This window comes from Astatotilapia calliptera, chromosome 14 (genome assembly GCF_964374335.1).
Source record: "Astatotilapia calliptera chromosome 14, fAstCal68.1, whole genome shotgun sequence".
NCBI classification, from domain to species: Eukaryota; Metazoa; Chordata; class Actinopteri; order Cichliformes; family Cichlidae; genus Astatotilapia; species Astatotilapia calliptera.
The window spans coordinates 35688319-35714241 of NC_137435.1; the positions used below are offsets into that span (position 1 = coordinate 35688319).

A 25923-nucleotide genomic window follows, 5' to 3' on the forward strand; every position below is an offset into this window, starting at 1 on the left:
ACCCTCCCAACCACTTTTAGAGAACAAAAGAAAAACAGGAGAGTGATGGAGATGCTAATAGGGACCTGGGAGTGCTGGAGGGTTGTGGGAGGGAAAACCAAGCAGGCCGGTGGGCTGCAAGCTTCTCGTATCCATGACCAGTCCAGTTATAGACACGGTCTAAACACTGTACATCCACAGTCCAGGATGGTAACGATGCTAGGGGCCTCTATTAACCCCTACCCCGCCCCAAAAACTATCAATGGAAAACCCTCAACATGAATTCAAAGCAGAAAAACGTGAAGAAAGAAAGCAAGAAGAAAAATAATAAACTGGGTCGTCTCAGTTTTAATGGTTTGAGGCAAACAAGAAGATCACAAAGAGAAGACGAAGAAGAAGGAAAGGCGTGGTCAGGACCAGAGTTCAGTTTGCAGTGCATAGAGAGGGGCTTCTGAGATGGAGACTGAGTCACCTGGTTGGTTCACTCAGATGGGATTATTGCCCTCTGTCAACCTCACACACACGCACACACACACACACACACACACACACACACACACACACACACACACACACACACACACACACACACACACACACACACACACACACACACACACAGTAAACGCACGTCCACCCGCAACCAGCAACATGTGGGAGTACAAACGGAGAGCAGAATTAAAAAAGCCAGTGGTTTCCAGCCTGTCCCCCCATCCAGCAGTTTCTGTGGAGTGATGTGTATGTGTGTGTGTGTGTGTGTGTTTGTGTGAGCCATGTAATGTATGTCCAAGTAAAATTTCCAAACAGGCCAGGCTCCAACAGCACTTTCATGTGTTGCGTGTCCATCCGTCCAGTGTCTGTCTGTGAGTCAGAGTGGTGCTGTGGCCTGCCCTCCTCTACGACGCTTCACATCCGCGAGGAGCAAGCCAGCTCGTAGAACAAGACGTAGGCGTCGCTGCTGCGCACTTGGCTGGAGGACATTGGCGTTACTCTGAAAGTATATAAATAAAATAAAATTAAACTTAAGCTTTTGAACACTTGATTATAATGTATCATTTATATATTTTATTCAAGCAAAAATGATCTCATGATCCTCTGAGTGAGCTATAGGGTGTCTTTATAGATATTAACTGTAGACATAATCACAGTCTGTTTGAGCAGTTAGTATGCAGTAGGATGCCATATAGTGTAACTCCTATCTTACTCTAATAGAAATTACAACATGATAAATGGGATAAAAAGTCAAACTGAAAGTTAGTGCACGAAGGGAATGAAGCTGTCAGGCACTATAGTTGCTACTTCAGTCACACACTGCTGTCTAAAACAACCTGCCCAGACTTTGAATGTAATGACTAATTGAGTTAGCTGAAAGCTCCACCTGAGCCTCATATGTGTGTGAGTACATTTAGTAGAGCACCGCATTAAAAGCAGAATGTCTGAATTTGGTGATTTTGAGATGAGATGTCAAGTCTGAGGGAGCCCACGTGCTAACATGGTTTCCAAATGGATTAATTCTGTTGGCTAGTGCTGATGCCAGGAGGATGTGTAACAAATGATGTATGCCTTCCAGGAACGACTTTGATGCTTGATTAATAGGAGAGCATTAAATCAACGCTGCAGCCTGACATACGCCTTCCCTTAAACATCTGTTTGGTTGTGTGAGTGTAGAATACAGTACGAAGCATCTGTTAAATGTAACACAGTTGTAATTGTTTCTAGCTTGCTCATTATGCTGATGCAGCAATGTGGAACAGTGTCGAAATCTACAAGCGTTCTTGTTTTCTGAGCTTGAAATCATCAGTGTGCACTCAGTCGGCTGTCTTCTGTTATAGTAAAAGTTACTTTTGTTCAAGATTTATCAGCTCCAACGTGAGTAGCTCAGTTTCCGATGTAATGTTAGAACAAAGCAGACACACACGGGTAGAAAAGAAAAACAACACTAACGATTCACTGCCTCTTTATGGTGGCTTCACAGGGTTAATCTTACTTTGCAGTAATGCATATGTATATATACTGTATGCATGCTAGTGTATGAGGAGGTAAAGGAAACAAATTCACTTAGTCAATCTAATTTGCTTTGTTTCCATGCTGGAGTAACTTTCAGAATCATCATCAATTCATTTATCTTTCATGAAGCTATCAAATGGTTTCAGTGCCAGCGTGCATGCTGTACACTCCCAAACACACACACAGAACAGCGTGAGCTATGTGTAGTCATCAGCTATGTGTAGTACAACCCCCCAAGAGTGACGGAGAACCAGCATCAGACCTGACAACAGTGTTGAGTAAGAGGAAGCGTGGAAGGGTATGAATGAGTGCAGCGCAGCAGGAAACAGCCTGGAGTGACCAACGGGATGCTAAGCAGAGCAGATAGCACCCGCAACTCTTACTATCACTCCTCAACTCTGTTATCTTAGCCAGGGGGTGTTTGTGTGCTTGTGAGAGCAATAACAGCCTGTAAAATTATCATTATCAACGAGCTGACTTCTCCACACAGCTCCTATGATCTTCTACACGAACAGTGAACTGTCATAGTAACACTAAGTGTATGTGTGTGTCTGTGTGAGATTTGTGGCGAACCTACCTGGAGTCATTGAACGTGTACCATTCTCCCGAGCTGGGATTGCGACAGTAGGCTGTGTAGTGGCCGCCCATAGTGGTGCCTGAGTGGTTGGACACTGCGTACAGGTTGTACACTGCATTTACTGCAAGGCGACAAAACACATGTTTAAAGGGACAGTTCACCCAAAAATCAAATCTAGATATTGTCTCAATAGCCTGTAGTGATTGCTCACCACAATGGGCCATGACTTGAATATGGGGCCATCTAGTTCCATTATACTCCATTAAAGTATAATGGAACTAGAAAAAAATCTGAATGGAGAATAGTTTCATGTAGAAACCATTAGTTTAATGTTGTAGATCTGGGGCATTGGCTTGAACTGCTGCCTCACAGCACAAAGGCAGAAACTAGCTCACACCTAAACACTGAATAAACTTCTCTGTGAGCCAGAGAGAAAAGTTCTACATTTAGTGTAAACATAGCGTTCTGTGGCAGTCCACTCGTGGAGAGTACAAGCTCATTACTTACTGCTGTTTTCAGAGGCAAACTCCCGCAGGTCAAGATCCTTCATGGGGAAGTTAACAAATGTGGACAGTTTGCTGGTTCTTCGTGCCTCAGAGAAGCGCTTCAGGTCTTTAGAGGAAAGGGAGTCAAGGAACAGATGCTCTGCATACAGTAAACTGTACATCAAGCCAACATTCAACATGACTACTCGGAACGGCTTCACTCCACTGAGGCTTTAGAATGACACATCCATCACCTCAGTGACTTGACAAATTCATAACAGCCAATTAGCAGCTCGTTAAAACATCTGATCATGTGCACTGTCAGCGCTCACTCACTTAATTACACTGTTGGGCTTACACACATGACAACTTCCTGCCTCCATGGCAGAGCTGTCTGCTGCTAACTGTTCACAGCACTTTTCTATTGCAGCTATTGTCATAGCTGCAACAGAATAGCTAAGGGTCAGCTAATTACTAGAAAAACACTTTTTGCAATTCAGTAGAACAGAATACAAAGCAGTAAGTCATAAAATCTCAATAAAGCATTCAGCTACCCCACATGCCTCAGCACAGCATCACAGCAGGTGATGAATAAAGCAAAGGATACGCAGCACTAAAATCTTGGGGAATTTCTGTATTGTGAACTTTTTAGTGCATCTCCTCCTGGCTTTACATCTGTAGCACGTCTTTGAGAAGAAACAGAATAAGATCAGTCAGTGTTTAAGAACAGGAATCATAGAGGAACCACCACACAAGATAAAAAGCACAAGTTACTCACTCAGTCTAAACTATCTCTGACCATCTATGTGCAGCTTACATTTGTACTGAGCATAAAACAAACTGCAGTTTATAGATAGTTTCCCTTTTAGATGCTGTGTAAGTTCTGTGGGAGGGATTTTTTAATTTGAATTACTTTATAAGCATTTTACAGTTTGTTGTTGAACAGGAAAATTCCAAACCAGTTTTCCTAAATTTGCTGCTTCTGCAGTTACTTTGCTCTGCCTTTGTAGGGCAGTGTAACTCCTCTAATTACATGTATATGAAGAGTTTCTGAAGAAATACAGTTTTTTCTTATTTTTATATTTGTCCTGTCACACTGCTGGATGCTCACATTAAACATGACCAACAACACCTTTACATTTGTAAAAACAGTTCTACTGTCATTTATGATTCATTCAGATGTAAACATATTGTTGTGCACTTTGTGCGTCAAAGTATGAATTTGTTTTGAGAATTGTGTTTTTTACTTGTATTTATGTTGTATGGTCTACCTTACAATATAAAGTGCCTTGAGGCAACTGTTGCTGTGATTTGGCACTGTAAAAATAAAATTGAACTGAATTCTAGGTTTGCAGTTTGGTTTTGGAAATCCTACAATTGCAAGTTCAGGAGGAAGTCTTATGGCTTCTTTTAATGGCTTAAAGCCAGGCGAGGGGCAGCCAATAATATAGAAGTGAAAGGGTGGACGTAAAAGGACAGGAACTAAAGCAGCTTGTTTCAAACAGAGGATCAACTCAACTGAGTTAGGGGCAGCAACGAGCCCTGTATATGTTAATAGGGATTATTTTAAATTGTGAATCATGCAATTCTGTCATCGTCTAAGAATAAAAAAGGAGCTGAAATTAGCTTAATTATAAAGTAAACAATATAAACTCTTATACGCACAAATAAAACAAATTTCATGTTCTGTGTTAGCTGTGCTAACTCAACACTGGATAGGAAAAGTATGAAGTCAAAGTGGTGATTATCATAAGCTCTTTTTGTCAGTGCAAGCAGTGAACACCTACCGGCTTTTCATCCCCATCAAGGACGTCTTCTTTGGTGAAGAGTCGCATGCAGTCCATCAGACTCACCTCACCATAGCCCTTCTGAGCACAGATGCATTCACATTACATTCACACACACGAAGCAAAAACAAATAGAGACAGGAAAGAAATGAAGAAGCTCATATTAGGAGCTGTGGACACAGGAAGTGTTTCAATATTTAGTGCAAATCATCATAAAACACACACACACACACACCCACACTCATACACTGATTGTGCTGACATTTGTGTCTGCTGCCCTTCTGGTACGCGTTACGTAAGAAGGACAAACACAGGTCCCTGTCTGGACCTGTGAGTCTGTGGTCTAACCTTGGCGATAGGCAGAGAGAGATCCCAGAAGGGGTCGAAGACAGTGGAGCAGAAACCACAGTGGCTGCAGGTCAATGAGCTCTTCAGCTGTCCCACAAACAGGTCTGGAGAAGCACAGATCAAAGAGTACATCAAAGAAACAGATGAGAAAGTTTATCTTCCTTTTCATTTCCATTTAACCACGTTCTGTTTATGTCTTGTATGTGCAAGGTGAATTTTCACATTGGTGACAAATAAAACTGAGCTGCAGCCCATTTACTCACCTACTATCTTACTGTCCTCTCGCTCCAGGTATTTACTCCACATCTTCTTCCCTTTCTCCTCATCTCTGAGGGGGGAGTATGAGTTAGAAGTTAGAAAGTGTAAGCCTTACATGAAGTGTAAGGCTTACACTTCATGTACATATGTAATGCCTGAGCCCCCAGCAGGCAGCTGATAGTTAGGAAGATGGCTAAGATGGGGGAAATCATACTGAGCTGTTGTGACACTGTAAAAGGGTTTCAAAAATAACAAAAAGCAACAAGAGAACCTGGCCTAATTTATCTTAACTACCAAGGTGTCCAAGAACCATTTTAGGGGATTAAAAAGATGCTTTACAGAAACACTTCCTCCTGTGAAACACTTTTTCATGCTGTGTGCAGATATTTTCCTGCAGTTTTAACAGTGCAGCAGAGAGGATGTATTTTTAGGGCAATACTGGAAGTTGCTGGAATTAACTCTGACCCTTAAACAAACCGTGGTTAGATAACTGTTAATTATATCAATGAAAAACTGGAGCATTAAGTGCTTGTGGCCCCCAGAGAGGAAACAAATCAGCATGGGAGGTGAAACTATTGCACATGGCCTTGAATTAAAGATTAATGATGAGGCCTCAGTGATTAGTGCTGTCTTGGTTTGGGGCTTGTATTCATACTGTACGCTGCACATAACCTATTCAGAGATTTGGCCCAGATGTTTTTGAATTACTAAGCTAATGTGATTCAGGCTGGTTACGTATGAGTAAAAACTCTAATAAAATACAATAAACAGTTGTACTGTTCATCTGTGAAACTTCCAAACACATCCTCATCTCCAGCTAACAAAGTCCACTTTTAAAAACAAAACAAAACAGTGTTAGTGTGACTCAGTGCAGGTACACGCGCACGTGTCGGTCTGATTACTCACGGCAGGTGGTCGAAGTCCTCCACAGTGCCTCTCGGCCTCACAGTGACCCTGTTGACCTCGTTGTGCAGGCCGTCCAGGAGGAAGCGCAGGAACTCCTGAGCATCCTGTTGGCTGTGATACACCAAAACAGTTAGGGCTATGAAAATCAAAATCAGGTCACAAAAAAACAGAAAATAAAAAATAAAATGATTACAAAGCTTACTTGTATCCCACAAATCTGGGAGCATATCTCTGGATCTGTGTTTTAAATTCGGACGGGCTGACAGCCTCACTGCTGGATGATGTCCACATGGTCTGTAGCAGCTTGGCAAATTCTACCAACACAGCAGCAGCTAAGGTTATTCACACATGCTGGGACGTAAAATGCTTGTGTCACAGTGGAATGAAATGAAGGTAGGACTCTTTTTCATGCAAACTCTTAAAAGACCAAGAAAACCACTCTTGTTTTTACCTCTTCTAACATGCTTTCAGGTGAAATGTGCAAATCTTACAGAGATGCGGGGGGTAGGGGGGAATGAGTGTGCTGCTGGTGGATCGCTGCGAGGAGAGTTTGTTTTGGACTCTAAGGGGCCTGTGTGACATGTCTCTCACCTTCCATGAGGGCTGTGTTGGTGCGGCTGTTGTTGTTAAGGTCTCTGCGGTGGGAGTTGTGCAGGCAGTAGTCTCGCAGGCTTTGTGTGTTGCTAAGACACTGCAGGATACTGTTCATGAAACACTGTCAGGACAAAGCAGAGAAAACGGTTTGATTCCAGATGCTATAATCAAATCAGTTTATGCTTTTACTTAATTAATACTGTTAAGTTAAACGTATTACTATTCAAGTCCTAATTAATAAGATTTAAGACCAAACTTGACATGGACATCAAAAGCAACAAACACACTGTTGTCAGTTCAAAATGAACAATAAGGTCAAATTAATACAGGAAAAACTGTATTAAAAACTGTGACCCTGAATCCTCCCTTAGTTATGCTGCAATAGACGTAGGCTGCTGGGGATTCCCATGATGCATTGAGTTTTTCCTTTCCAGTCACCTTTCTCACTCACTATGTGTTGATAGACCTCTCTGCATTGAATCATATCTGTTATTAACCTCTGTCTCTCTTCCATAGCATGTCTTTCATCCTTTCTTCCTTCTCTTACCCCAACAGATGGCCCCGCCCTTCCCTGAGCCTGGTTCTGCCAGAGGTTTCTTCCTGTTAAAAGGGAGTTTTTCCTTCCCACTGTCGCCAAAGTGCTTGCTCATAGGGGGTCATATGATTGTTGGGTTTTTCTCTGTATCTATGAAGCGCCTTGAGGCGACTTTTGTTGTGATTTGGCGCTATATAAATAAAATTGAATTGAATTGAAAAACTGTCTGAATGTATTTGTTAATATAAACAGACAACCACCTTGTTCACCCAAATGTCAAACTCCTGAAAGCCTGACCAATTTATCTGATATTATTGGCTGAAACCAGCAATATGCTACTGCTGGCATGTTGTTTGGAATGCCACACTCACACCAAACAGCTGATCTGACCACAGTCGGGCAGAATGTACACGAGTAAATAAATAACTACACATAACAAATTTAGGGAAATCCTTTTGCCATGTCGAAATGGAAAAGAAATACTGGCATATATATTGGAATATGGCATTTTAAAATCACCAAATATTAGCACTAGTTTCAAAAATCCTTTACCTACCTTTGACAGGCAATGTTGTTTGTTCCAGAAACATCTACAAACTTTAATCATCAGGACTCAACTTTGCTATTATATCAAGCAGCAACTTCTTGCTTACTAAATGGCTGAAAATTAAGCCAATATGGACACATGCTAAGAGTTGCAGTTGTTTTATTGGTCAACAGATGCTGGTCTCAAACAGTAAGTCAATCCCCATAGACTATAATGTAACAATGTCCAACTCTGCAGCATTGAAAATGGCACAGGAAATGGATTTAGCTGTGACAGATCATTTCTACTTCATAACAGCTGTACAGGGGGTGAATGTTTTGGAGGCTAAGGCCAACCTTCATACAAAGTCTTTGGGTTAAACCCGCAGCATCCCATGACCACAAACCAACAGGAGAGCTGCCCTTCTTCTAAAGATTTATTTTTGCCATTTATCCTTTAGTAGATAAGATACAGGACAGACAAGAAAGCAGAAAGGGAGCATGGGGGAATGACACACAAGCAATGTGGCAGGTATATTGTTGGTATATTGGTTACCAGCTCAACCAGATGAACTGAGATCTAAACTGAACTTAAGATGGCTGAAAACTTTTAAAGGTGTTTTAATAAAAGATAATTCACAATTAAGACATTCTAGGCCTTTCTGAAGATGTGCAGACACCCTGCATCATGTCTAACAGTGATTTCTAATGTTGTTCCAATATGTTACCAAAATATATTTCTGAGCGCAATTTGCAGTGTTAAAAGATGACAAAACAGTAGCTTAACAGCTTGAACGAATACTTCAACATTTTGAGTGATGTGCTTATTTGCCTAGAGTTAGATGAAAAAAACAGCTAGCATGTATAAAGATAACAACATCTCCATATAGGCACTCAAAGCTCACTGAAGAATATGCTGTCTTGTTTGACTTCGGTGTGCTCAAAGAGTAAGAATAAAAAGTTGGGACTTTACAGAATGTGATTTGTGCACTAATTCCTCGGGTGAGCACATCATAGCTGGGTATCTGCTAACCTCACTGTAATTACAAATACTTGTTTTTACTTTAACTGTTCTAAGTCTTAGTGAAAAGCCAAGCAACTCAGATTTACTCCTCAGACTTGAGCATCATCAAGTTCATAGAACAAAGGCAATCAAGTGTTTTCGCCAGAACTCTGTTCACATCATTTTGAAAAAAGGTGGTGTACAGTCATGTAATAAAAGCTAAATCTACATATTATGTAAGAGAAGGATTTTTCAATGTAAATGTGAAGTCATTTGTCCTTGATGAATGTTTAAAGAAGCAGAGAAGCAGCAGTGTAACTCCTGGGTACAAAGAAGTATCACAGCACTGTCTCATGTCACGTGTTCATGTGACACATGTGCAGCTTGGTAAGAACAAGCCAGTCAGAGAGGGAGGGAATGAGATCTCTCTGGTCCATAGTTCAGAGCTCTCTGATTAGGTTACTCTATACAAGCACACAACACAGTGCACAGTTTATTTTAGGAGTCGTCCTTATGCTTGTTGCCTGGCAGACCGAACAGATCGCAACACACTGTGCTTACAGTGACACTCACTGGATTTTTGGAAAGCTATTGCAAATCAGTTGAGAACAAGAGCAACACTACTCAAGATGTTAGTCTCACAACAGATGTAATTACATGTATAGCATGTGGCTGCTGTACTTACAGTGTTTCCTAAATTCTTCAGTCCCACCAGGCCTTGGGTGCTCTTTGAATTCTGAAAATATAAATAAATAAATATCAAATTTAAAAACAAAACAAAACACCATTTTCAGATCATATGTACAGTCTTTTGATCAGACCAGTGAGGGCTGGTGACTCCCAATCACCACTGACAGTACTAAAATGTTTCATTTTATTCCTGAAGCAAAAACACTTGAAGAGCACTCCATGTAGCGGTTTGAATGAATGAACTGAAGCATTCAGCTTTTTCTGGTAGTGTTTAGCCTTCAGGAATCTCCAAACAGAAGATTCCCATTCCCAGCATCAACGTTATCTCTCGTGTCACTGTCCATGCTGCATAAGAAATACTAGTCAGTTAAATTAATAATTTGTAGTGCATTAAAGTACAACACCAGTTAACTATTGGTCACAGCCAGCTGTTTTCAGAAATAACACTACTCAACCAAATCTAACAAAGTCCTTCTAGCTTAGTGTGGAGCTTTGTCTGCACTGAGTTAGAATGGAATGGAACAGTTTACAGTGCAAAGGCCTTAATAGTGACTAACAGGAAAGTCTTAGTGTGTGTCAGACTTTAAAAATGAAAGCCCACAGTTATACACCGGATGTTTTCAGGATGACTTATGTTAAATTTTCATAACCAAAGTGTCCGGTTCCTTCTTGGAATACCAATGTTATTTAAAACATGCTGAATTCTCAAAAATAAAAGCCTCCACTGGTTGGTGGTTGTGAAATGTTAGATTTTTAAAATAGTCCAAGGAATTTGTCAGTATCCTTTGGTGTGTCCTTTTTGCACTAGACACCATTATCACATGCTGTAACTGTATGAGTTTCAAAATAAAAGTTACCATTTATGTATAGGCATTTAGCAATACTTTACAGAGTATTAGAATTTTAAAGATAAAACCAGGTAAGTAAAGCCCAAAAGGTTTATTCTGTTCATCTGGACGTAGCATTTTCAATGGGTATCGTCGTTTCTGTCACTTGGAAGAGTGATGAAATGTTTCTCCCATTGAAAAGGCTAAGTCCAGATGAACTGAATCAACCTTTTGGGATTTACTTACCTGGATGATTGAGCATGCATCAAGACACTTTCTTTGAAAACTTCTCTAATTGCTGGAATTGTTTATTTATGCAATCTTGAGTCAGCATCTTATCTTCAGCTTCTCTCAGCTAGCTGATTTTGCTAAAGATTTTTAGCCGCGAGTAGCAGACAAAGGCCAACAACAACAACAATAATCCAGGTGCACTCTCTTCAGAACCTGTGTGGTCTAGACATGCAATGTCTTAACTAATGTGTTACCGAATGCTGGACAGGTGTGTATGTGTGTGGATTTTAACCTTTAAGGACAGAAGGACTGAAGCCCTGCTAATCTGACATCTTGTGGGTGCACTATTATGCATGTGTCACGGACCCGGCTCTGGGGACTTGGGGTCCGTGGGCAGTGGGGGACTATGACTGTTGTTGTTGTTGTTGTTATTATTATTATTATTAGGTGTGTTGTCTGCACTGCCCCTGTGCACATCTGTGTGTAGGCAGGTATGTGTGTGTATTGCCTATCTGCTGTGGCCAAGTTACAGGCACCTTCAGCCCTGGGGGCGTGGCCTAACTTGAGGGCTGGCCACACCCGAAGTCCTGGCCGCACACCTGCTCCTCATCTGGGCTCGTCGGGGGAGCTATTTAGATGAGCGATGGAGCTTCCACCGATGCGGGATTATTGCGTTGGACTACACGTCAGTCTTCTAGCATAGTCAAGTTTGAGTGTATGCCTGCTGGGACAAGTGTGTAACGGCTGCCTCTATTGTTTTCCCCTCAGGAGGAGTGTGGGACAAGAAGGAGCAGTGAGCACGGGGAGTGCAGGGACACTGGAGCAGAGAGCACTACACGGGGACTTTAGGGAAGAAGACACTACACGGGAGTCTGGGAAACTGGGGATTCATTGTTGTTTACTTCACCACCTTGTAAATAAACACTGTTGCACTGAAGAGTCCGGCGTTTGGGTCCTATTTCCCCATCTCCCCACAGTCTGCCAGCCAGACCGTGACAGCATGGTGGATTTTTGAAACATTTCAGCAATTTTTAAATATGATGTAATAATGCAATTAACAGTTTGAAATGGAACTTAAGTTTGAACACATAAGATTTAATACCATCTGTTACACCGTGCTGAATGCTGACTGTTTCCAGTACTTTTCTTGCTTTTAGATGAGTTAAAATGGCATTTAGATTTATTAGTAAATGTAAAAAAAAAAAAAAAAAAAAATCAATCAATGAGGAACCACACACACATATACACACCCACAGAATGTGATTCTTTTTTTACTGAATCCAATGGGTGAAAATCCTTACATAACTGAATATGTATCCATTAATCTGGCAGTCTTTCTGCTGAATAAGCCGGGATTGTGAGCTACTTCGCCACTGCCAACAGTGCTGATGTGTTTGAGGCTGAATTTGCACTTTAATGATATCCTCATGAATCTAGAGACCTGACCTTGCGCTGTGTCCCTCTAAGAATGCCATATAGGAGGCATTTCCTGGTGAGCATTATCTGTAGACAGAAGCTTGTTTTTGTGATTTCACAGCTGCTTCCTCTCTGAGTAATCACTCCCAGATGGCTGAGATCTGATCAACAACAGCAAAGTCACTGTACCTCACAGAGTTTAATTCATACTGTAACTTTCACTGTTCTTTAGGCAGGAAACTATGAAACAGACACATTTAAGCTCAGTGAAACACAGCAGATGGCACGGCATATTATCATGTTTTCAGAATCTTAAAATGGTCTGAAATGCTTTAAAGAACTTATGTCATCACTCGCTGCAGTTCAATTTCATTACATAAGATTAGTGGTTATATAATAGTGTAACCAGAGGAAGAACAAACAAAGAAGACGGGGGTGGATAAGGAATGCACTGGTGCCCTTGGCTAAAAGGCAGAAGCATTTTTACAAAGACGCGTAGGACTGAATTCACTGTGCATAATGCTCCATCAACCAGAGTGCTGCTGTACTAATCGTGTTTATAGTCACTGTGAAAACACACTCACTAAAAACGTGTGGGTAAACTTGTGTTTTTAGGCACTGAGAGTGTCGGCAGACTGACATCAGTCACCTGAGCTCACTGTTTTGTTCGGCTCATTTTAAAAATTTATATGGCACATTTGAATACAACAGCAACCTGCTGTACAGAATTACAAAATAACTAGTACCGAATAACTCTCATACTGTATTAAAAGACAGTGAATACAAATGTGTTTTAGGTTTGAAAAGACTAACAGTAGGAGGCTGTCTGATGTGTAGGGGTAGATTATGCCACAGTTTAGGCGAGGGGTCTGCAACCTGTGGCACTTTTGTCCTTATACTGCGGCACCGGGTGGTTTGGAAAAATAAATTAGAAGTATTTAGCTGAAGTATTTTATTTGTGTTTAGTTCTTTTTTTAACTTGTAGTTCTAAACTGGAAGATTATTGTGATATTGAAATATAAAAATACAATTATATTTTCTTATTTTTCATTGCTCAAAATAAGCGGCACACTCGCGGAAGCTGGTGTACCCACCGAAACGCCAGCATTTATTGAGACTTTCAACGCCAGGTAGGCCAATTATGGATCTTCGGATCCACATTATGTCAGCAGCTATTCTCCACCGTGAACTATGTTAAAAACAAACACCGCTCACGCCTCACAGATGACAGCTTAGAGTCCTGCGTAAAGATGAAAGTCACTTCGTACAGCCCCGATTTGCAGACGCTGTGTGCAGAGGTTCAGGAGCAGAAGTTCCATTGTAAACATACCACGGCAGACCCGCTGCTTTTCAACATTTCTTTATTGACCACTTTTCACACAGGGTTGCTGTACGCATACAGCCGGCTGTAGCTTTTCAGCTCACAGCCCGACAACACAACAGCAGAGAGAGCACAGACTTTAAGGCGGCGAGGTGTGATTGCGGGTGCCGCTCAGGTGCGTCCGACTCCCATGCAGCGGCACTGCAGACCACGCCCCGCCACACACATTAACCATTTAAAATACATATTTAGGCAGAATTTTGCAAATATCAATTTTTTTTAGCAGCATAGTGCTTTTTTTCCAATAATTTTTTAAAAGTCAGGTCAAGGCTCCAAAAGCCCAAAGGTGATATGAGGGTGGCGGCTCACAACAGTTTTTGTTTGCTACATGGATCATTTTAGTTCAGCTGGCTGTCTTTCCCTTTGTTATATTTCTTTAAGAGTTCAAAATGTGTTAATTACATAAATAAAATGTAATTTTCTCTGTAGCACTTCATGGATTTCATAAGCAACACACCTTAGTTGCTCTGTGGATTCTTTTAAAAAGCAGTTAAAAACTTTTCTGTTCAAACAAGCCTTTTGTTGATCTACGTATTTTATATTCTTTACATTATTTACATTTGATCTTTTACATTGTGTATAATGTCTATTGATTGAACTGTTTACAGCGCTTTGTGAATGCCTGTCTGTTAAAAGCGCTTAATAAATAAACTTTACTTACTTACTTTAGTTGTTCACACAAAGCATAAAGGTAAAAAAAATATATATATACAGTGTTATCTTCATTTTAGATGTCAAAAAGTATTTGCGGCTCCCAGTGTTTTCTTTTGTGTGGAAACCGGGTCCAAGTGGCTCTTTGGGTGTTAAAGGTTGCTGACCCCTGGTTTAGGGGCTACGACCCCAAATGCTCATTTGCCTCTGTGAACCAGCCTACCCTTGGTCTGGCTAAAAGTAAAAGATCTTTTGATCTAAGAGATCTAGAGGGCACAAAAAAGCTGCAAGAGGTCAGATAAATACCCAGGAGCCTGTCTATTCAGGGCTTTGATGGCTGTGGGTATGTACTCATGTGCTGGCTGTTACCCTCACCTGTGGTAAATGAGAGTGCTATGTAACAGGACCACAATGAAAATCAGCCAAATTGCATAGAAGGCAAGCTCACCAAACCGTTTAGTGATTAAATCAAAAGCAGCATGGGAAGGAGAGTTAGCTTTCACTGATTTGGTCCAGGACACGTCAAACTGCAGGTAAAGGTGCCGTTTACAGTTTGTTACTTTAGATGTTCTCCTATTTCAGTTGCTGAAGTGTTCAAATTCCTCTCTGGGTCTGAACACAAACTAGATGATGCCTGAGAGGCCAGAGACCGCTCATCACTCACACACACTCAATCCCGTGTTCAACTTCACCCTGGAATTGACCTGACAACCAATATATGAGTCACCACACATCACGTACCTAATGACCTTCCTGAACCCAGTGACCATTCATAATGGTATCAACACTTCCTACGGTCGCACGTGAACAGGCTTAACAGTCAAACTGTCAGGGTTTAACTGGCAACAGACTTACATCATTACTACCAGAGCAGGACGTTTTCTGAGAGGCTCTGGAAGGAAAAGTATGTATGAAGTCACAGTTGGAACTTTTTCATTTCAGGTACAGGTGGGACTGGCTATCAAATACACCCTCACTTCATAAGGAGAAACCTATCAGAAGAAAGCTAGAGGTGAGGCTGCACCAAGGCTCAGTACATACAATAAGTAGGGCTTATTCTGAACTGTGAATGAGGCAAAGCTACAGTGTTAAGAGTCCAAGAACAGACCTAAGGAGATGGAATTGAGCAGAGGCTATGCTTGTAAAATTATTATGGTGTTAACTTACACATTCAGCAGCTCCATTACAGTAACATTATGATTCAGATGGTGTCAATGTTCTACCTTCTTCACAGATTCAAGTCCATTATTGCCCGTCCTTTTGCTTTTCATTCTTTTTAGTGCTGTTTTTTTTTTCAACAAACTCCTGAGAAATAGATTTGTTCATCAGCAAAAAGCAAAAAGTGTGAAGCAGGTTCATCAGATCTTTTTTTCCCCAGAAACAGCTGCTCGTTGGCACTGGAAACAAGTTTAATGAGACCACTGAGACCGAATAGGGAATCCAGAAATCTAAACAATGGCTACATTATTTTGGTCTTAAATCTCCATGGGTTCATTATAATGAGCTGTAAACACACTCTGCACACTTTGAGTCACTGTTGATAGGGGGGGAAATAACTGATAGTGCATATTAAACTGATGTTAAGAATACTGTAGCTGCTGATGGAATTTTTTGCTGTTTCAGCTGCACACAGAAGAGCTTCGCTTGCAATGCATGCTGGGAGAAAGAATGCTGAATGTGACAACAGAAATCAAAGTGACTACTCCCACCCTGAGCTCTGCTGCCGGCCTTCTGTAGCTTCACATGATTGGAAGTGTGTTCTGTTTGTTCACGAGTAACGTGCGCCTCCAGCTCATCTTGTTATGATGCTTTTATAGGAGAAACTCTCTGCTCTTATATAAATAACCCCTGCCATCTGCCTCTGATTCACCAATAACACAGTCATACAGGATGGGGGAGGGGAATATCTGCAGTTTAATTAACTACAGCTTACCTAAATCCCCCTTTCTGTAAATTCCTCTGTAGTGACTGGAACATTTTATTAGCCACGGCCATATAACATAAATACACAGACACATGCACACACTTCCTGCTGTGATTTCGCCACTATCTCAGCGATGACAGGATGGAGGACAAATCCTCTGTGCTTGCTGCAAATTTTATTTCATAACACACACACACACACACACACACACACACACACACACACACACACACACACACACACACACACACACACACACACACACACACACACACACAACTGGAATGTGGACATTGCTGAGTAATGCCACGGTCACTACCAAAAATAGCTGCCTTGCTTTTAGTAATGGCTGCTTGTCCACTCACAATTGACTGATGCTTTGGCCAGCCCAGTGCAACTCATAACAGTGAAATAACATCTTGGCTTTGTCACCGTGGCAACACTGTTTTTATTTTTATTTATTTTTTTGCAGAATAGAAAACTAGAGGACACTGTGACATCACTGTGACAGGACTGAGCATAGAGAGATCTCGCTCTCAGAGAGAGAGTGAGGTGTGTGTATGTGTGTTTCTGGGAGAAATGGCTTTGAATAACTTGGAGCAGATGTGACTTTTGACAAGTTTTAGAAGCTGAAAACACAAGTTATTTAGTCTTGGTAGTCAGCATTTCAATCCTGTCATCCCATAATAACAAAAATAATTAATATGTGTTTTCGATGAAAATATTACATGAAACATAAAATATCAGAAAGAGGCAGGAACCATGTAAAAAAGGCTGGGAGGTTAAGTCATATAGTAAAAAGTGACAATACAGGGGAAAAACCCAGACTGTTTTGAAATGACATTTTGGAAGAAAATTCCTGTCACGGCTGCACAGCAGTCGTGTGGTGTATTGAAAAAAGGATCCAAAATGCAGGTACCGGCTGGGGTGCGAGTGAGTGTTTATTTACAGCGGTGAGAAGGTGACAAAACAGGAAGAGCAGAGCGGGGAGTAAACAAACCTAAACTGGGAAAACTAAAGAACAAAACTTAAACCAAACACTCACGGGAGGAGGAGCGAAATGCACAAAGAGAGATGGCAGAGAGACGCAGAATGAATACCAGGTAACAGAATAATGCAGACTGACATGGAACTAAACAGACGACGCGACAGAGAGCACAGGAAAACACAGGGCTTAAATACACGGGGAGTAATCAGGGAATGGGCCACAGGAGGGAGACACAGCTGGGAGCAATAAGGCTAACGAGACAGGGGAGAGGTAAAACTGAACACACTGACATGAGACATGAACTTTCAGAATAAAACAGGAAACTAACAGACACAGAGAATCAGACAGGACACTGAACATGACAGGCAGACTCATGAGCAGACACAATAACACCATGGACAGACAGAGGGAACACAGAGAAGTGGGAGCAGGCAGGCAAAGAACAGAAACCTAACAAATGGCAAAATCACAACAGAATACACACTCGGAATGAACAAAAGCATAAGGAAACACAAAACACTGAGTCCTCAGACTCAGGACCATGACAGTACCCCCCCCTCAAGGGCTGGCACCAGACAGCCCAACAGAAACACAAAAACGGACCAAAACCAAAAAAAAACCCCACGAACCAAAAAACAGAAAACGACCCGACCAGGGCGGGCGGTGGGGGTCCAGGACGGAGGGACACAGTCCGAAAAGGCCCAGACGGACAAGGTCAGGGGGCCGACCCGGAGGCCAAAACAGTTCAGTTCCGGGGGCCGACCGTGTGAAAGGCAGCGGCAGTGGGGCAGGTCTGGAGGCCGGCCACGCAGTAGGCAGTGGTGTGGAAACAGTTCTGGGGGCCGACCGTGCAGACGGCAACAGCGGCGTGGAAACAGCTCTGGGGGCCGACCGTGCGGACGGCAACAGCGGCGTGGAAACAAGTCCGGAGGCCGGCCACGTGGAAGGTAGTGGCGGCGTTCAGGAGGGCGTTCAGGAGGGCGTCCACGGTGGCGGAGATGCCCAACAAGCGGCCTGGCAGATGACCGACGATGTGGAGGTGGTAGTAGGGGACCTGAAGGCTGCGTGGCCCCTGCAGCCCCAGGCGAAGCGGAGGCTGGACCAGACGAGGCGGAGGCTGGACCAGACGAAGCTGATGAGGACACGGAGGCTGGACCAGACGAGGATGAAGACACGGAGGCTGGACCAGACGAGGATGAAGCAGTGGCTGGACCAGACGAGGATGAAGCAGAGGCTGGACCAGACGAGGATGAAGCAGAGGCTGGACCAGGCGACGAGGATGAAGACAAAGCAGATGCTGAAACCGGACCAGGCGAGGCCGAAGACTCTGAGGCCGCAGCAGGCGAGGGTGATGAGACTGCAGCTGGTGATGAGACTGCAGCTGGTGATGAGACTGCAGCTGGTGGCTGGACGGGCTCCTCGGGCCCCCCAGCAAAAACAGTCTCAGACCCAGTGGGCACTGGAGCCCCTGGCACACACAGAACAGAACCAGCAGGCACACGGGCCTCTGGCAGGGACGCAACAGAACCAGCAGGCACACGGGCCTCTGGCAGAGACAGAACAGAACCAGCAGGTGCGGAGACCTCTGGCAGAGGCACACGGGCCTCTGGCAGAGACAGAACAGAACCAGCAGGTGCGGAGACCTCTGGCAGGGACAGAACAGAACCAGCAGGCACACGGGCCTCTGGCAAACACATGGCAGACTGCAGCTGCACAGAGCATTGAGTCTGCTCAGGCAGCGACGGCTGGGTGCGGTCCTCAGCAGGCTTCTTGACCGCCAGGGGTCCAGAGTCTGCTGGGGGCTGAGACCCAGCCTCTGGGGAGGCCCTGGGGCGAGTAACAGTCTCTAAATTAGCCAGTTTCTGAGAAACTAGAGTGGTTTTAATGCGTTTGTCTCTCCGCTCAAAATGGGTGCTAGGAACGGGGTTCAAAATGGGTGGCACAGACACAGCGTCCAGTATGGAGGGAGCGGGTGACCGGGCTAATGGAATAGATGCAGGCTGGGCTAATGAACTGGCTAAAGGCTGATGTACAGGTTGAAGTGAGACTGGAGTTGGTGGTGGAGTGGATGAAACACAGTCAGTTACTTGTGAGAGGTTAGTTACCACGAAGGTAGGTAAACACCGTGTACTGTCTTTACCCTCCCCATGAACAGCCCCAGAAAACACAGTCCCAGAAGCACCAGCGTCCTTAAAACTCACCACAGCTGGTTGCACAGGAGTCCCTGAATCCGGCTGTGGGGTGAAGCGCCGGTGGCGCGAATGTTTCCTCCCCACCGCTGACGGCTCCGACAGGCAGGGAAAATCCTCTGGGGGGTCGGGCCGTGAAACCTCCGGTGGGTGAATCTGAGACGGATGCTTTGTGGTGGTCATAGTCCATTGTTGCTGGGCAGAATCCGCTACTTCCCGAGCTTGCACCGCTTCCCGGGCTTTATGCAGCTCAGCGATTAAGTCTGTAAATCCCTGGACCTGGTGGAGATAAGGATTTCCGGCCAGGATAGCCTCAACGGCATTTATCCCCACAACCTTCGCTCGTGCATTGGAGGTGTGGGTTACCCAGTCCACCAGGCGTAGGGCACGTGTGAGGTCGCTCTCCCCGGCCCTGACAGTACGACGCGACCACAAGATGGATCCAGCGGTCTTGCTGGATCCATCTTGTGGTCGCGTCGTACTGTCAGGGCTCTGTGTGCAGGCAGGCAGAGATGAGGATCCAAATGCAGGACTCGAACACAGAATTGAAACTCAAAAAACCCTCAGATTTATGCCTGTGTGTCCTTGGTCTCAGTGTTCCATCCTCACTCCATGTTTGTTTTTCTGCCAGCAATAAAGCTGAGGTTTTTTGAGTTTCAATTCTGTGTTCGAGTCCTGCATTTGGATCCTCATCTCTGCCTGCCCGCACACAGAGCCCTGACAATTCCTTCCATATGTAATAAAATAAAGTTGTTTAATAAATATAATAAAATACTGTATGGTAGTTAGCCAATTTCTTAAATTATTTGCTATTTCCACTTCAATTAAATGCTTTTCCTTAATTTATTCTTGTGATTATTCACAAGAATAATGGGGGTTTTTTTTGTTTTAGTTTTTTTTAACCCACTGGACCGCCATAGATTCTAACTCGTGTTCTTTTAAAGGCTTTGTTTAGTGCATTATGGAACAGTAAAGCTGTCCACTAAAAGCCACACTGATGACATCATTTTGGATGAGTTAGAAGCTCTCCAGAGGGCAGAGCAAAGCAGCTTTTACGAACTGTTGAGGAAAATCTCCCAAATCACACTGGATTGGGGGGTTGCAGGGTTCTCTGCTCTCTCCATTATTCAAAAGGAAAATTGAAAAATATCAGTGAACAAGCGTGGAGCACTGACCTCTTTGCATTATACTGTGATTCTGCAATATACTGTGCAGAAAAGACTTAATATTTTTCTTTCATCCTACAACCTGACTTCAGACTCAGTGTAAAATACAGTTAGAATGTTAGTGACTAAACAGTGTATGAAACAGGACCCTTTAAACATTTGTGTGTAACAGTGCAGGAATCATACCAGACCACTTTAATGACAGCTACACCCGTTCTGCTAATTCTGCTAATTCAGCGATTCTTCTCTGTGAGCACTGTACAGAAGCACAGGCTGTGAGTGTGGGATTACACTCATGGAAGGCTCTACCAGTTGCATTTACACTGTTTAACTAGCAGAAAACCGACGAGGGGGCCAAATGCACAGATGTATGCATTCAATTAACAAAGCAGCTAAATGCTCAGTTAGGTGCTCATCCTATAAACATATCATAACATACAGTGTTAAGAGAACTGTGACATTACCTGGAGTCTACAATACTAATTCAGTCGAAAATAGAGAAGAATTTTCTGACTCTCTTGCTTCCTCCCTCCCCTTTACTCGTGGACTGGACCCCAAGACACATGAACTCCTCCGCTTGGGTGGGCAAAAGTTCACAGGCTTTGTTATGTTACAGATGTTATGTTCATCTTTTAGGTACAGTTTATGGACAAACTATGCAGCCTATTTTGTAAACAGAAGTGAGCACAGTGGATTAGGAAGAGCAGTGTCTGGACCAGAAAAGAACGGGCTTGTTTGATGTTAAACTCTTCAAAATAAATTCCAAATATTTTACTTTTTTACAAAATGCAGGTGTTGAGTCAAATATAAGTGATATTTTCACACATAATTTTCTCTTTTCTAACGCTTTCTAACGCTACAACACACACACACACACACACACACACACACACACACGTGCTGTAGGAGTAACTACTTATGACAGTGAAACAAGCCTGAACATGCAAATCCCCTAGATCTGCATACCTCCATAATCATAATTTAAATAGGTATATTCATCTCACACATCACTCACCCTCAGTACTCTTGGATTTTTTGTTTCTTGCTTGCCCAGTTTGGAGCTAGTGACCTCGGGAGAACAGGTCAATGACATATATTGTGGAGGTAAACACAGACGACACGAGAGCTCTCGATTAACACTGCTGGTTTATTACTCATCACCACACAACTGAATACTTTTCCCTCCAAAACACAGCAACAACACTTCCTGAGAACTGGGTGTGAGTGGAGCCCTCCAGTGGTCCACCACACATGCCCCCCCCCCCCCCCCCCCCCCGAACACCCAGTAGGGTCACCCCCTAGTCCAGAACCCTTGCTTTAATTAAACGTCCAGAACGGCTGAACCGTGGAGGTGGAGAGCTGGCGGAGGGGAAACGAGCCTGAGGGCCAGGCTGGCATGGGCGGTCAGGAAAAGCTGAAGATAGCTCGGGCCCTGCCAGGTGGGCGCGCTCCCAGAGGAAGCAGGGTTGTCCAGTCCAGTGGAAGGCGGGCGGCCACGGCGGGGGGCCTGAGCCGGCACCACCTGATCATCCAGAAGCACATATGCTGGTTTAAGTCTGTCAATAGAAACAGCCTCCTGCCGACCCCCAAAATCCAAAAGGAAATGCTTCTGGCTCGGTTGAATAACCCTAAAGGGGCCGTCATACAGTGGACGCAGCGGAGGCCTATGAGCGTCATGCCTGACAAACACAAACTGCGAAGAGTCCAACGACCTCGGAACAAAGGTGTCGGGCACACAATGGTGCACTGGGCCAGGAAGAGAAAACGAGTCTCTTGGGGGACGGAGAGAGAGCACAGAGGGAGCGAAGCACGGGGTGGGCTCTCGGGCAAGAATTCCCCGGGGACCCGGAGGGGCTGACCGAGGAAACCCCGAGGCCTTCTTTAACCGCACAGCGCAACCCCAGTAAAACCCATGGAAGGCGGTCAACCCAGTTGCCATCTGTGAGAGAAGCACGGAACGCGGCCTTAAGCGACCGGTGGAAACGTTCGCACATCCCGTTGGCCTGCGGGTGGTACGCAGTGGTCCGGTGGACCTTGACCCCCAGGCCGTCAGCCATGGCAGACCAAAGCTCGGAAACGAACTGGGGGCCTCTGTCTGAGGTGATGTCGGCGGGGGGACCGAAACGCGAAACCCACGTTGACAAAAATGCCCTGGCCACTGCTGCTGCTGTAGTGGATGCCAGAGGCACTGCCTTGGGCCAGCAGGTTGTGCGGTCCACTACAGTCAAAAGGTGCGTGAAACCTTGTGACTGCGGCAGAGGACCAACCAGATCCACATGTACATGATCAAAACGCCTCCCTGGAACGCGGAAAGATTCGAGGGGCGCCTGTGTGTGCCTATGGATCTTAGCACGTTGGCATGGGATGCACGCGGCAGCCCAGTCTTTCACCAATTTATGAAGGCCCGGCCTTCGTAAACCTAGAGCTGACCAGCTTGACTGAGGCCCGGACGCCTGGATGAGAGAGGGCGTGTGCGGAGTCAAAAACGCGACGACGCCACGAAAGGGGAACTACAGGGCGTGGACGGCTGGTGGAAACGTCACAAAACAGGCTAGGCCCGCCGTTCCACACAGGTCTGTCCTCCAGTACAAGGCCCGTTTGCGCAGACCGAAGGGCTTGGACGTCCGGGTCGGCCTGTTGGTCAGCGGCCAAAGCCTCAAAGTCTATGCCAACATAAACGGGAGAAACCAGCACGCGGGATAGACAGTCAGTTGGACTTACCAGCCGCGTGCTCAATGTCAGTTGTGAACTCGGAAATGGCAGCCAATTGGCGCTGCTGGCGCCAGCTCCATGGATCAGAGACCTTGGACATCGCGAATGTCAAGGGTTTATGATCGACGTACGCGGTGAAGCTCCGACCCTCGAGAAAAAAACGAAAATGCCACGTCGCGAGGTGCAGGGCCAGCAACTCCCTGTCAAAAACGCTATATTTGCGCTCACTGTCCCTAAGCGTGCGACTAAAAAAAGCGAGCAGTTGCCAGATACCGGAGACCCGCTGTTCTAACACAGGTCGCCACGTCCGACGCGTCAGAGGTCAACGCAATCTCCGCCGACGGAAACGGGTGAGCCAGCAGGGCGGCATTAGCCAGCAGGGCGGCATTAGCCAGCGCGGTCTTCGCCCCAGAAAATGCCTGGATGCGTTCAGGGAGCCAATCAATCTGGTCCTTAGCTGTTTTACCCTTCAAGGCAGCATAGAGAGGCTGCAGCAGGTGCGCAGCTCTGGGGAGAAAGCGGTTGTAGAAATTGACCATCCCCAAGAACTCCTGCAGCGCTTTAACGGACGCGGGACGCGGAAAAGCCGAGACGGCCCGGACCTTGTCTGGCAACGGAACCACACCGTCAGCGGAAATGCGGTGGCCCAAGAAATCCAGAACCGGCAAGCCGAACTGGCACTTGGAGGGGTTGACGATCAGGCCGTGTGCCGCCAAGCGCTGGAAAACCTGATGCAGATGGTACGCGTGCTGACTCTCAGAACAGCTGGCCACCAATGTATCGTCAAGGTACACGAAGACGAAAGGCAGCCCGCGCTAGACAGAGTCCATCAACCGCTAAAAAGTCTGGGCGGCGCCTTTCAGGCCGAACGGCATGCGCAAAAGTTCAAACAGGTCGAAAGGGGTAATAACGGCAGTTTTGGGGACGTCTTCGGCGCGCACGGGAACCTGGTAATACCCCCGCACCAAGTCAATTTTAGAAAAAATTGAGGTGCCGGCGAGGTGGGCGGAAAAATCCTGGATGTGGGGAATGGGGTAACGGTCGTTCTCCATGACATTATTCAAGCGGCGAAAATCCCCACACGGTCGCCGCCAACCGTCTGACTTGGGCGAAGAGGAAGATGTGGACAAAGAGGAATCCCCCGTCGTCCGGTCCGAGAAAGGATAGCATGTGCTCCATCAGTTCGAGAGTTGTACCGCCACCCAGGCCTGAGAGGGAGAGGAGCTTCTCGGCTCGCTCTGCGTCGGAGAGGGCATAGCGCCGAAGAAGCAGCTCCTTAAGGGCGGCGTACTTCCCTCGGGTGGGTGGGTCCCGGAGGAGAGTCAACGCACGACGGGTGGCTAGCGGGTCGAGAGAGGCCACCACATGGTGATATTTCGTGTCGTCAGCCGAGATGCCACGAAGGGCGAACTGAGCCTCCACGTGCACGAACCACAATGGGGGATCGTGAAGCCAAAAGTCCGGCAGCTCGAGCGCTACAGCAAACGTAGCTGCAGCCGGAGGCAGAGGGCTGACGGCAGCTGATGCATCCAGAGCGGAGTCGGTGCCACCATCGGACTGCAGCATGTTTGAGTCAGGGGTCACCAATGTGGAGGTAAACACAGACGACACGAGAGCTCTCGATTAACACTGCTGGTTTATTACTCATCACCACACAACTGAATATTTTTCCCTCCAAAACACAGCAACAGCACTTCCTGAGAACTGGGTGTGAGTGGAGCCCTCCAGTGGTCCCCCACAATATTTACATATATTTAGACGTCTCTCACTTTAAAAAAAAATCTGAATACTTTTAAGCAACATATCCTAAATTCACTGCATTAATCTGGTGTATTTGATAAAAACATTAAGGTGGTGTAAAAATGACACACCTGCAAGTACAAGAACAGGGAATATCATCACAAAACCAAAGTGTGCTGCGAAGACTAAAAAGATGAAAATAAAGAAAGCAGAAGACCGGAGATAAAAAAAAAGAGCAGGCACAGGAAAGAATATGAATCCACTCCTCATATTCCCTGTTGTTCCATGTGAGCACACTGTGCACAACAGAGGCAGCCCAGAGGGATAAATTTGTATAAATGCTCTATTCATAAATGTCAGAAGAAGCTCAGGCAAGCAGGGGAGCTGAAATCTTACTCCTCTTATGTTAAAAAGCAGGGAGGCCACTTTAAAAAGCATTCCAGAGGCCAGGTTGGACTGCTCCCTAGAGATGGGAATAAGAGACACAGGAAATGAGCATTTTGGCACAAGCCCAGCTCGGTGCAGGTAAAATCTGTCCATCAACTATGCTCAATTAATTCAAAGATGTTTGGACTGCTGGGTAGAGGAGGGTGGCTTGGGAGCAAAATGGGTCAAAACAAGGTGAGGAGGATGGAAAGGATAAGTAATCCCAGATTCTGGCTCTGCTTCCCAGAATGACTTCATAGGAAGACAGAAAGTGACCAACAGAAAGAGAGATTTTTACTCCTCTGACAGGCATTCAAGAAAAAATATATCAAAGACCACATGATAAATGTAAGACATGGTCAGTATATGTGTTTTAACAATGATGATGTTACTCCCTATTAAGAGAGGGTTTGCATAATGATGATATTTTTCTACCCTGCATATCTTGAAGAGAGTGAAACTGGGTCACCTTCTTACATTACATAAATTTATACAAAAATATCAATTATACCCTGGTAATATCAGGGAATAACTATTTGGAAATTCTTTATAGATAAAAATAACTACTCTTATTGTCT

The 25923-nt window shown here is 44.8% G+C and overlaps 1 protein-coding gene across 8 annotated transcripts in view; it reads right to left on the minus strand.

The window, feature by feature from the left end:
* Nucleotides 1-307: 307 nt before the first annotated feature.
* The window catches only part of usp2a (ubiquitin specific peptidase 2a), a 58026-nt gene continuing 32410 nt past the window's right edge, over nt 308-25923 (minus strand). For all 8 annotated transcript variants that reach the window (XM_026193606.2, XM_026193609.2, XM_080288991.1 and 5 more), the window contains 11 exons: nt 9690-9740; nt 6939-7062; nt 6550-6661; nt 6348-6458; nt 5447-5511; nt 5184-5287; nt 4836-4916; nt 3656-3734; nt 3071-3175; nt 2564-2684; nt 308-970 (listed from right to left, as the gene is read on the minus strand). In XM_026193606.2, coding sequence (XP_026049391.1) covers nt 886-970; nt 2564-2684; nt 3071-3175; nt 3656-3734; nt 4836-4916; nt 5184-5287; nt 5447-5511; nt 6348-6458; nt 6550-6661; nt 6939-7062; nt 9690-9740 — 1038 coding nt within the window. In that variant the 3' untranslated portion in view covers nt 308-885. The remainder of the gene's footprint in view (nt 971-2563; nt 2685-3070; nt 3176-3655; nt 3735-4835; nt 4917-5183; nt 5288-5446; nt 5512-6347; nt 6459-6549; nt 6662-6938; nt 7063-9689; nt 9741-25923) is intronic.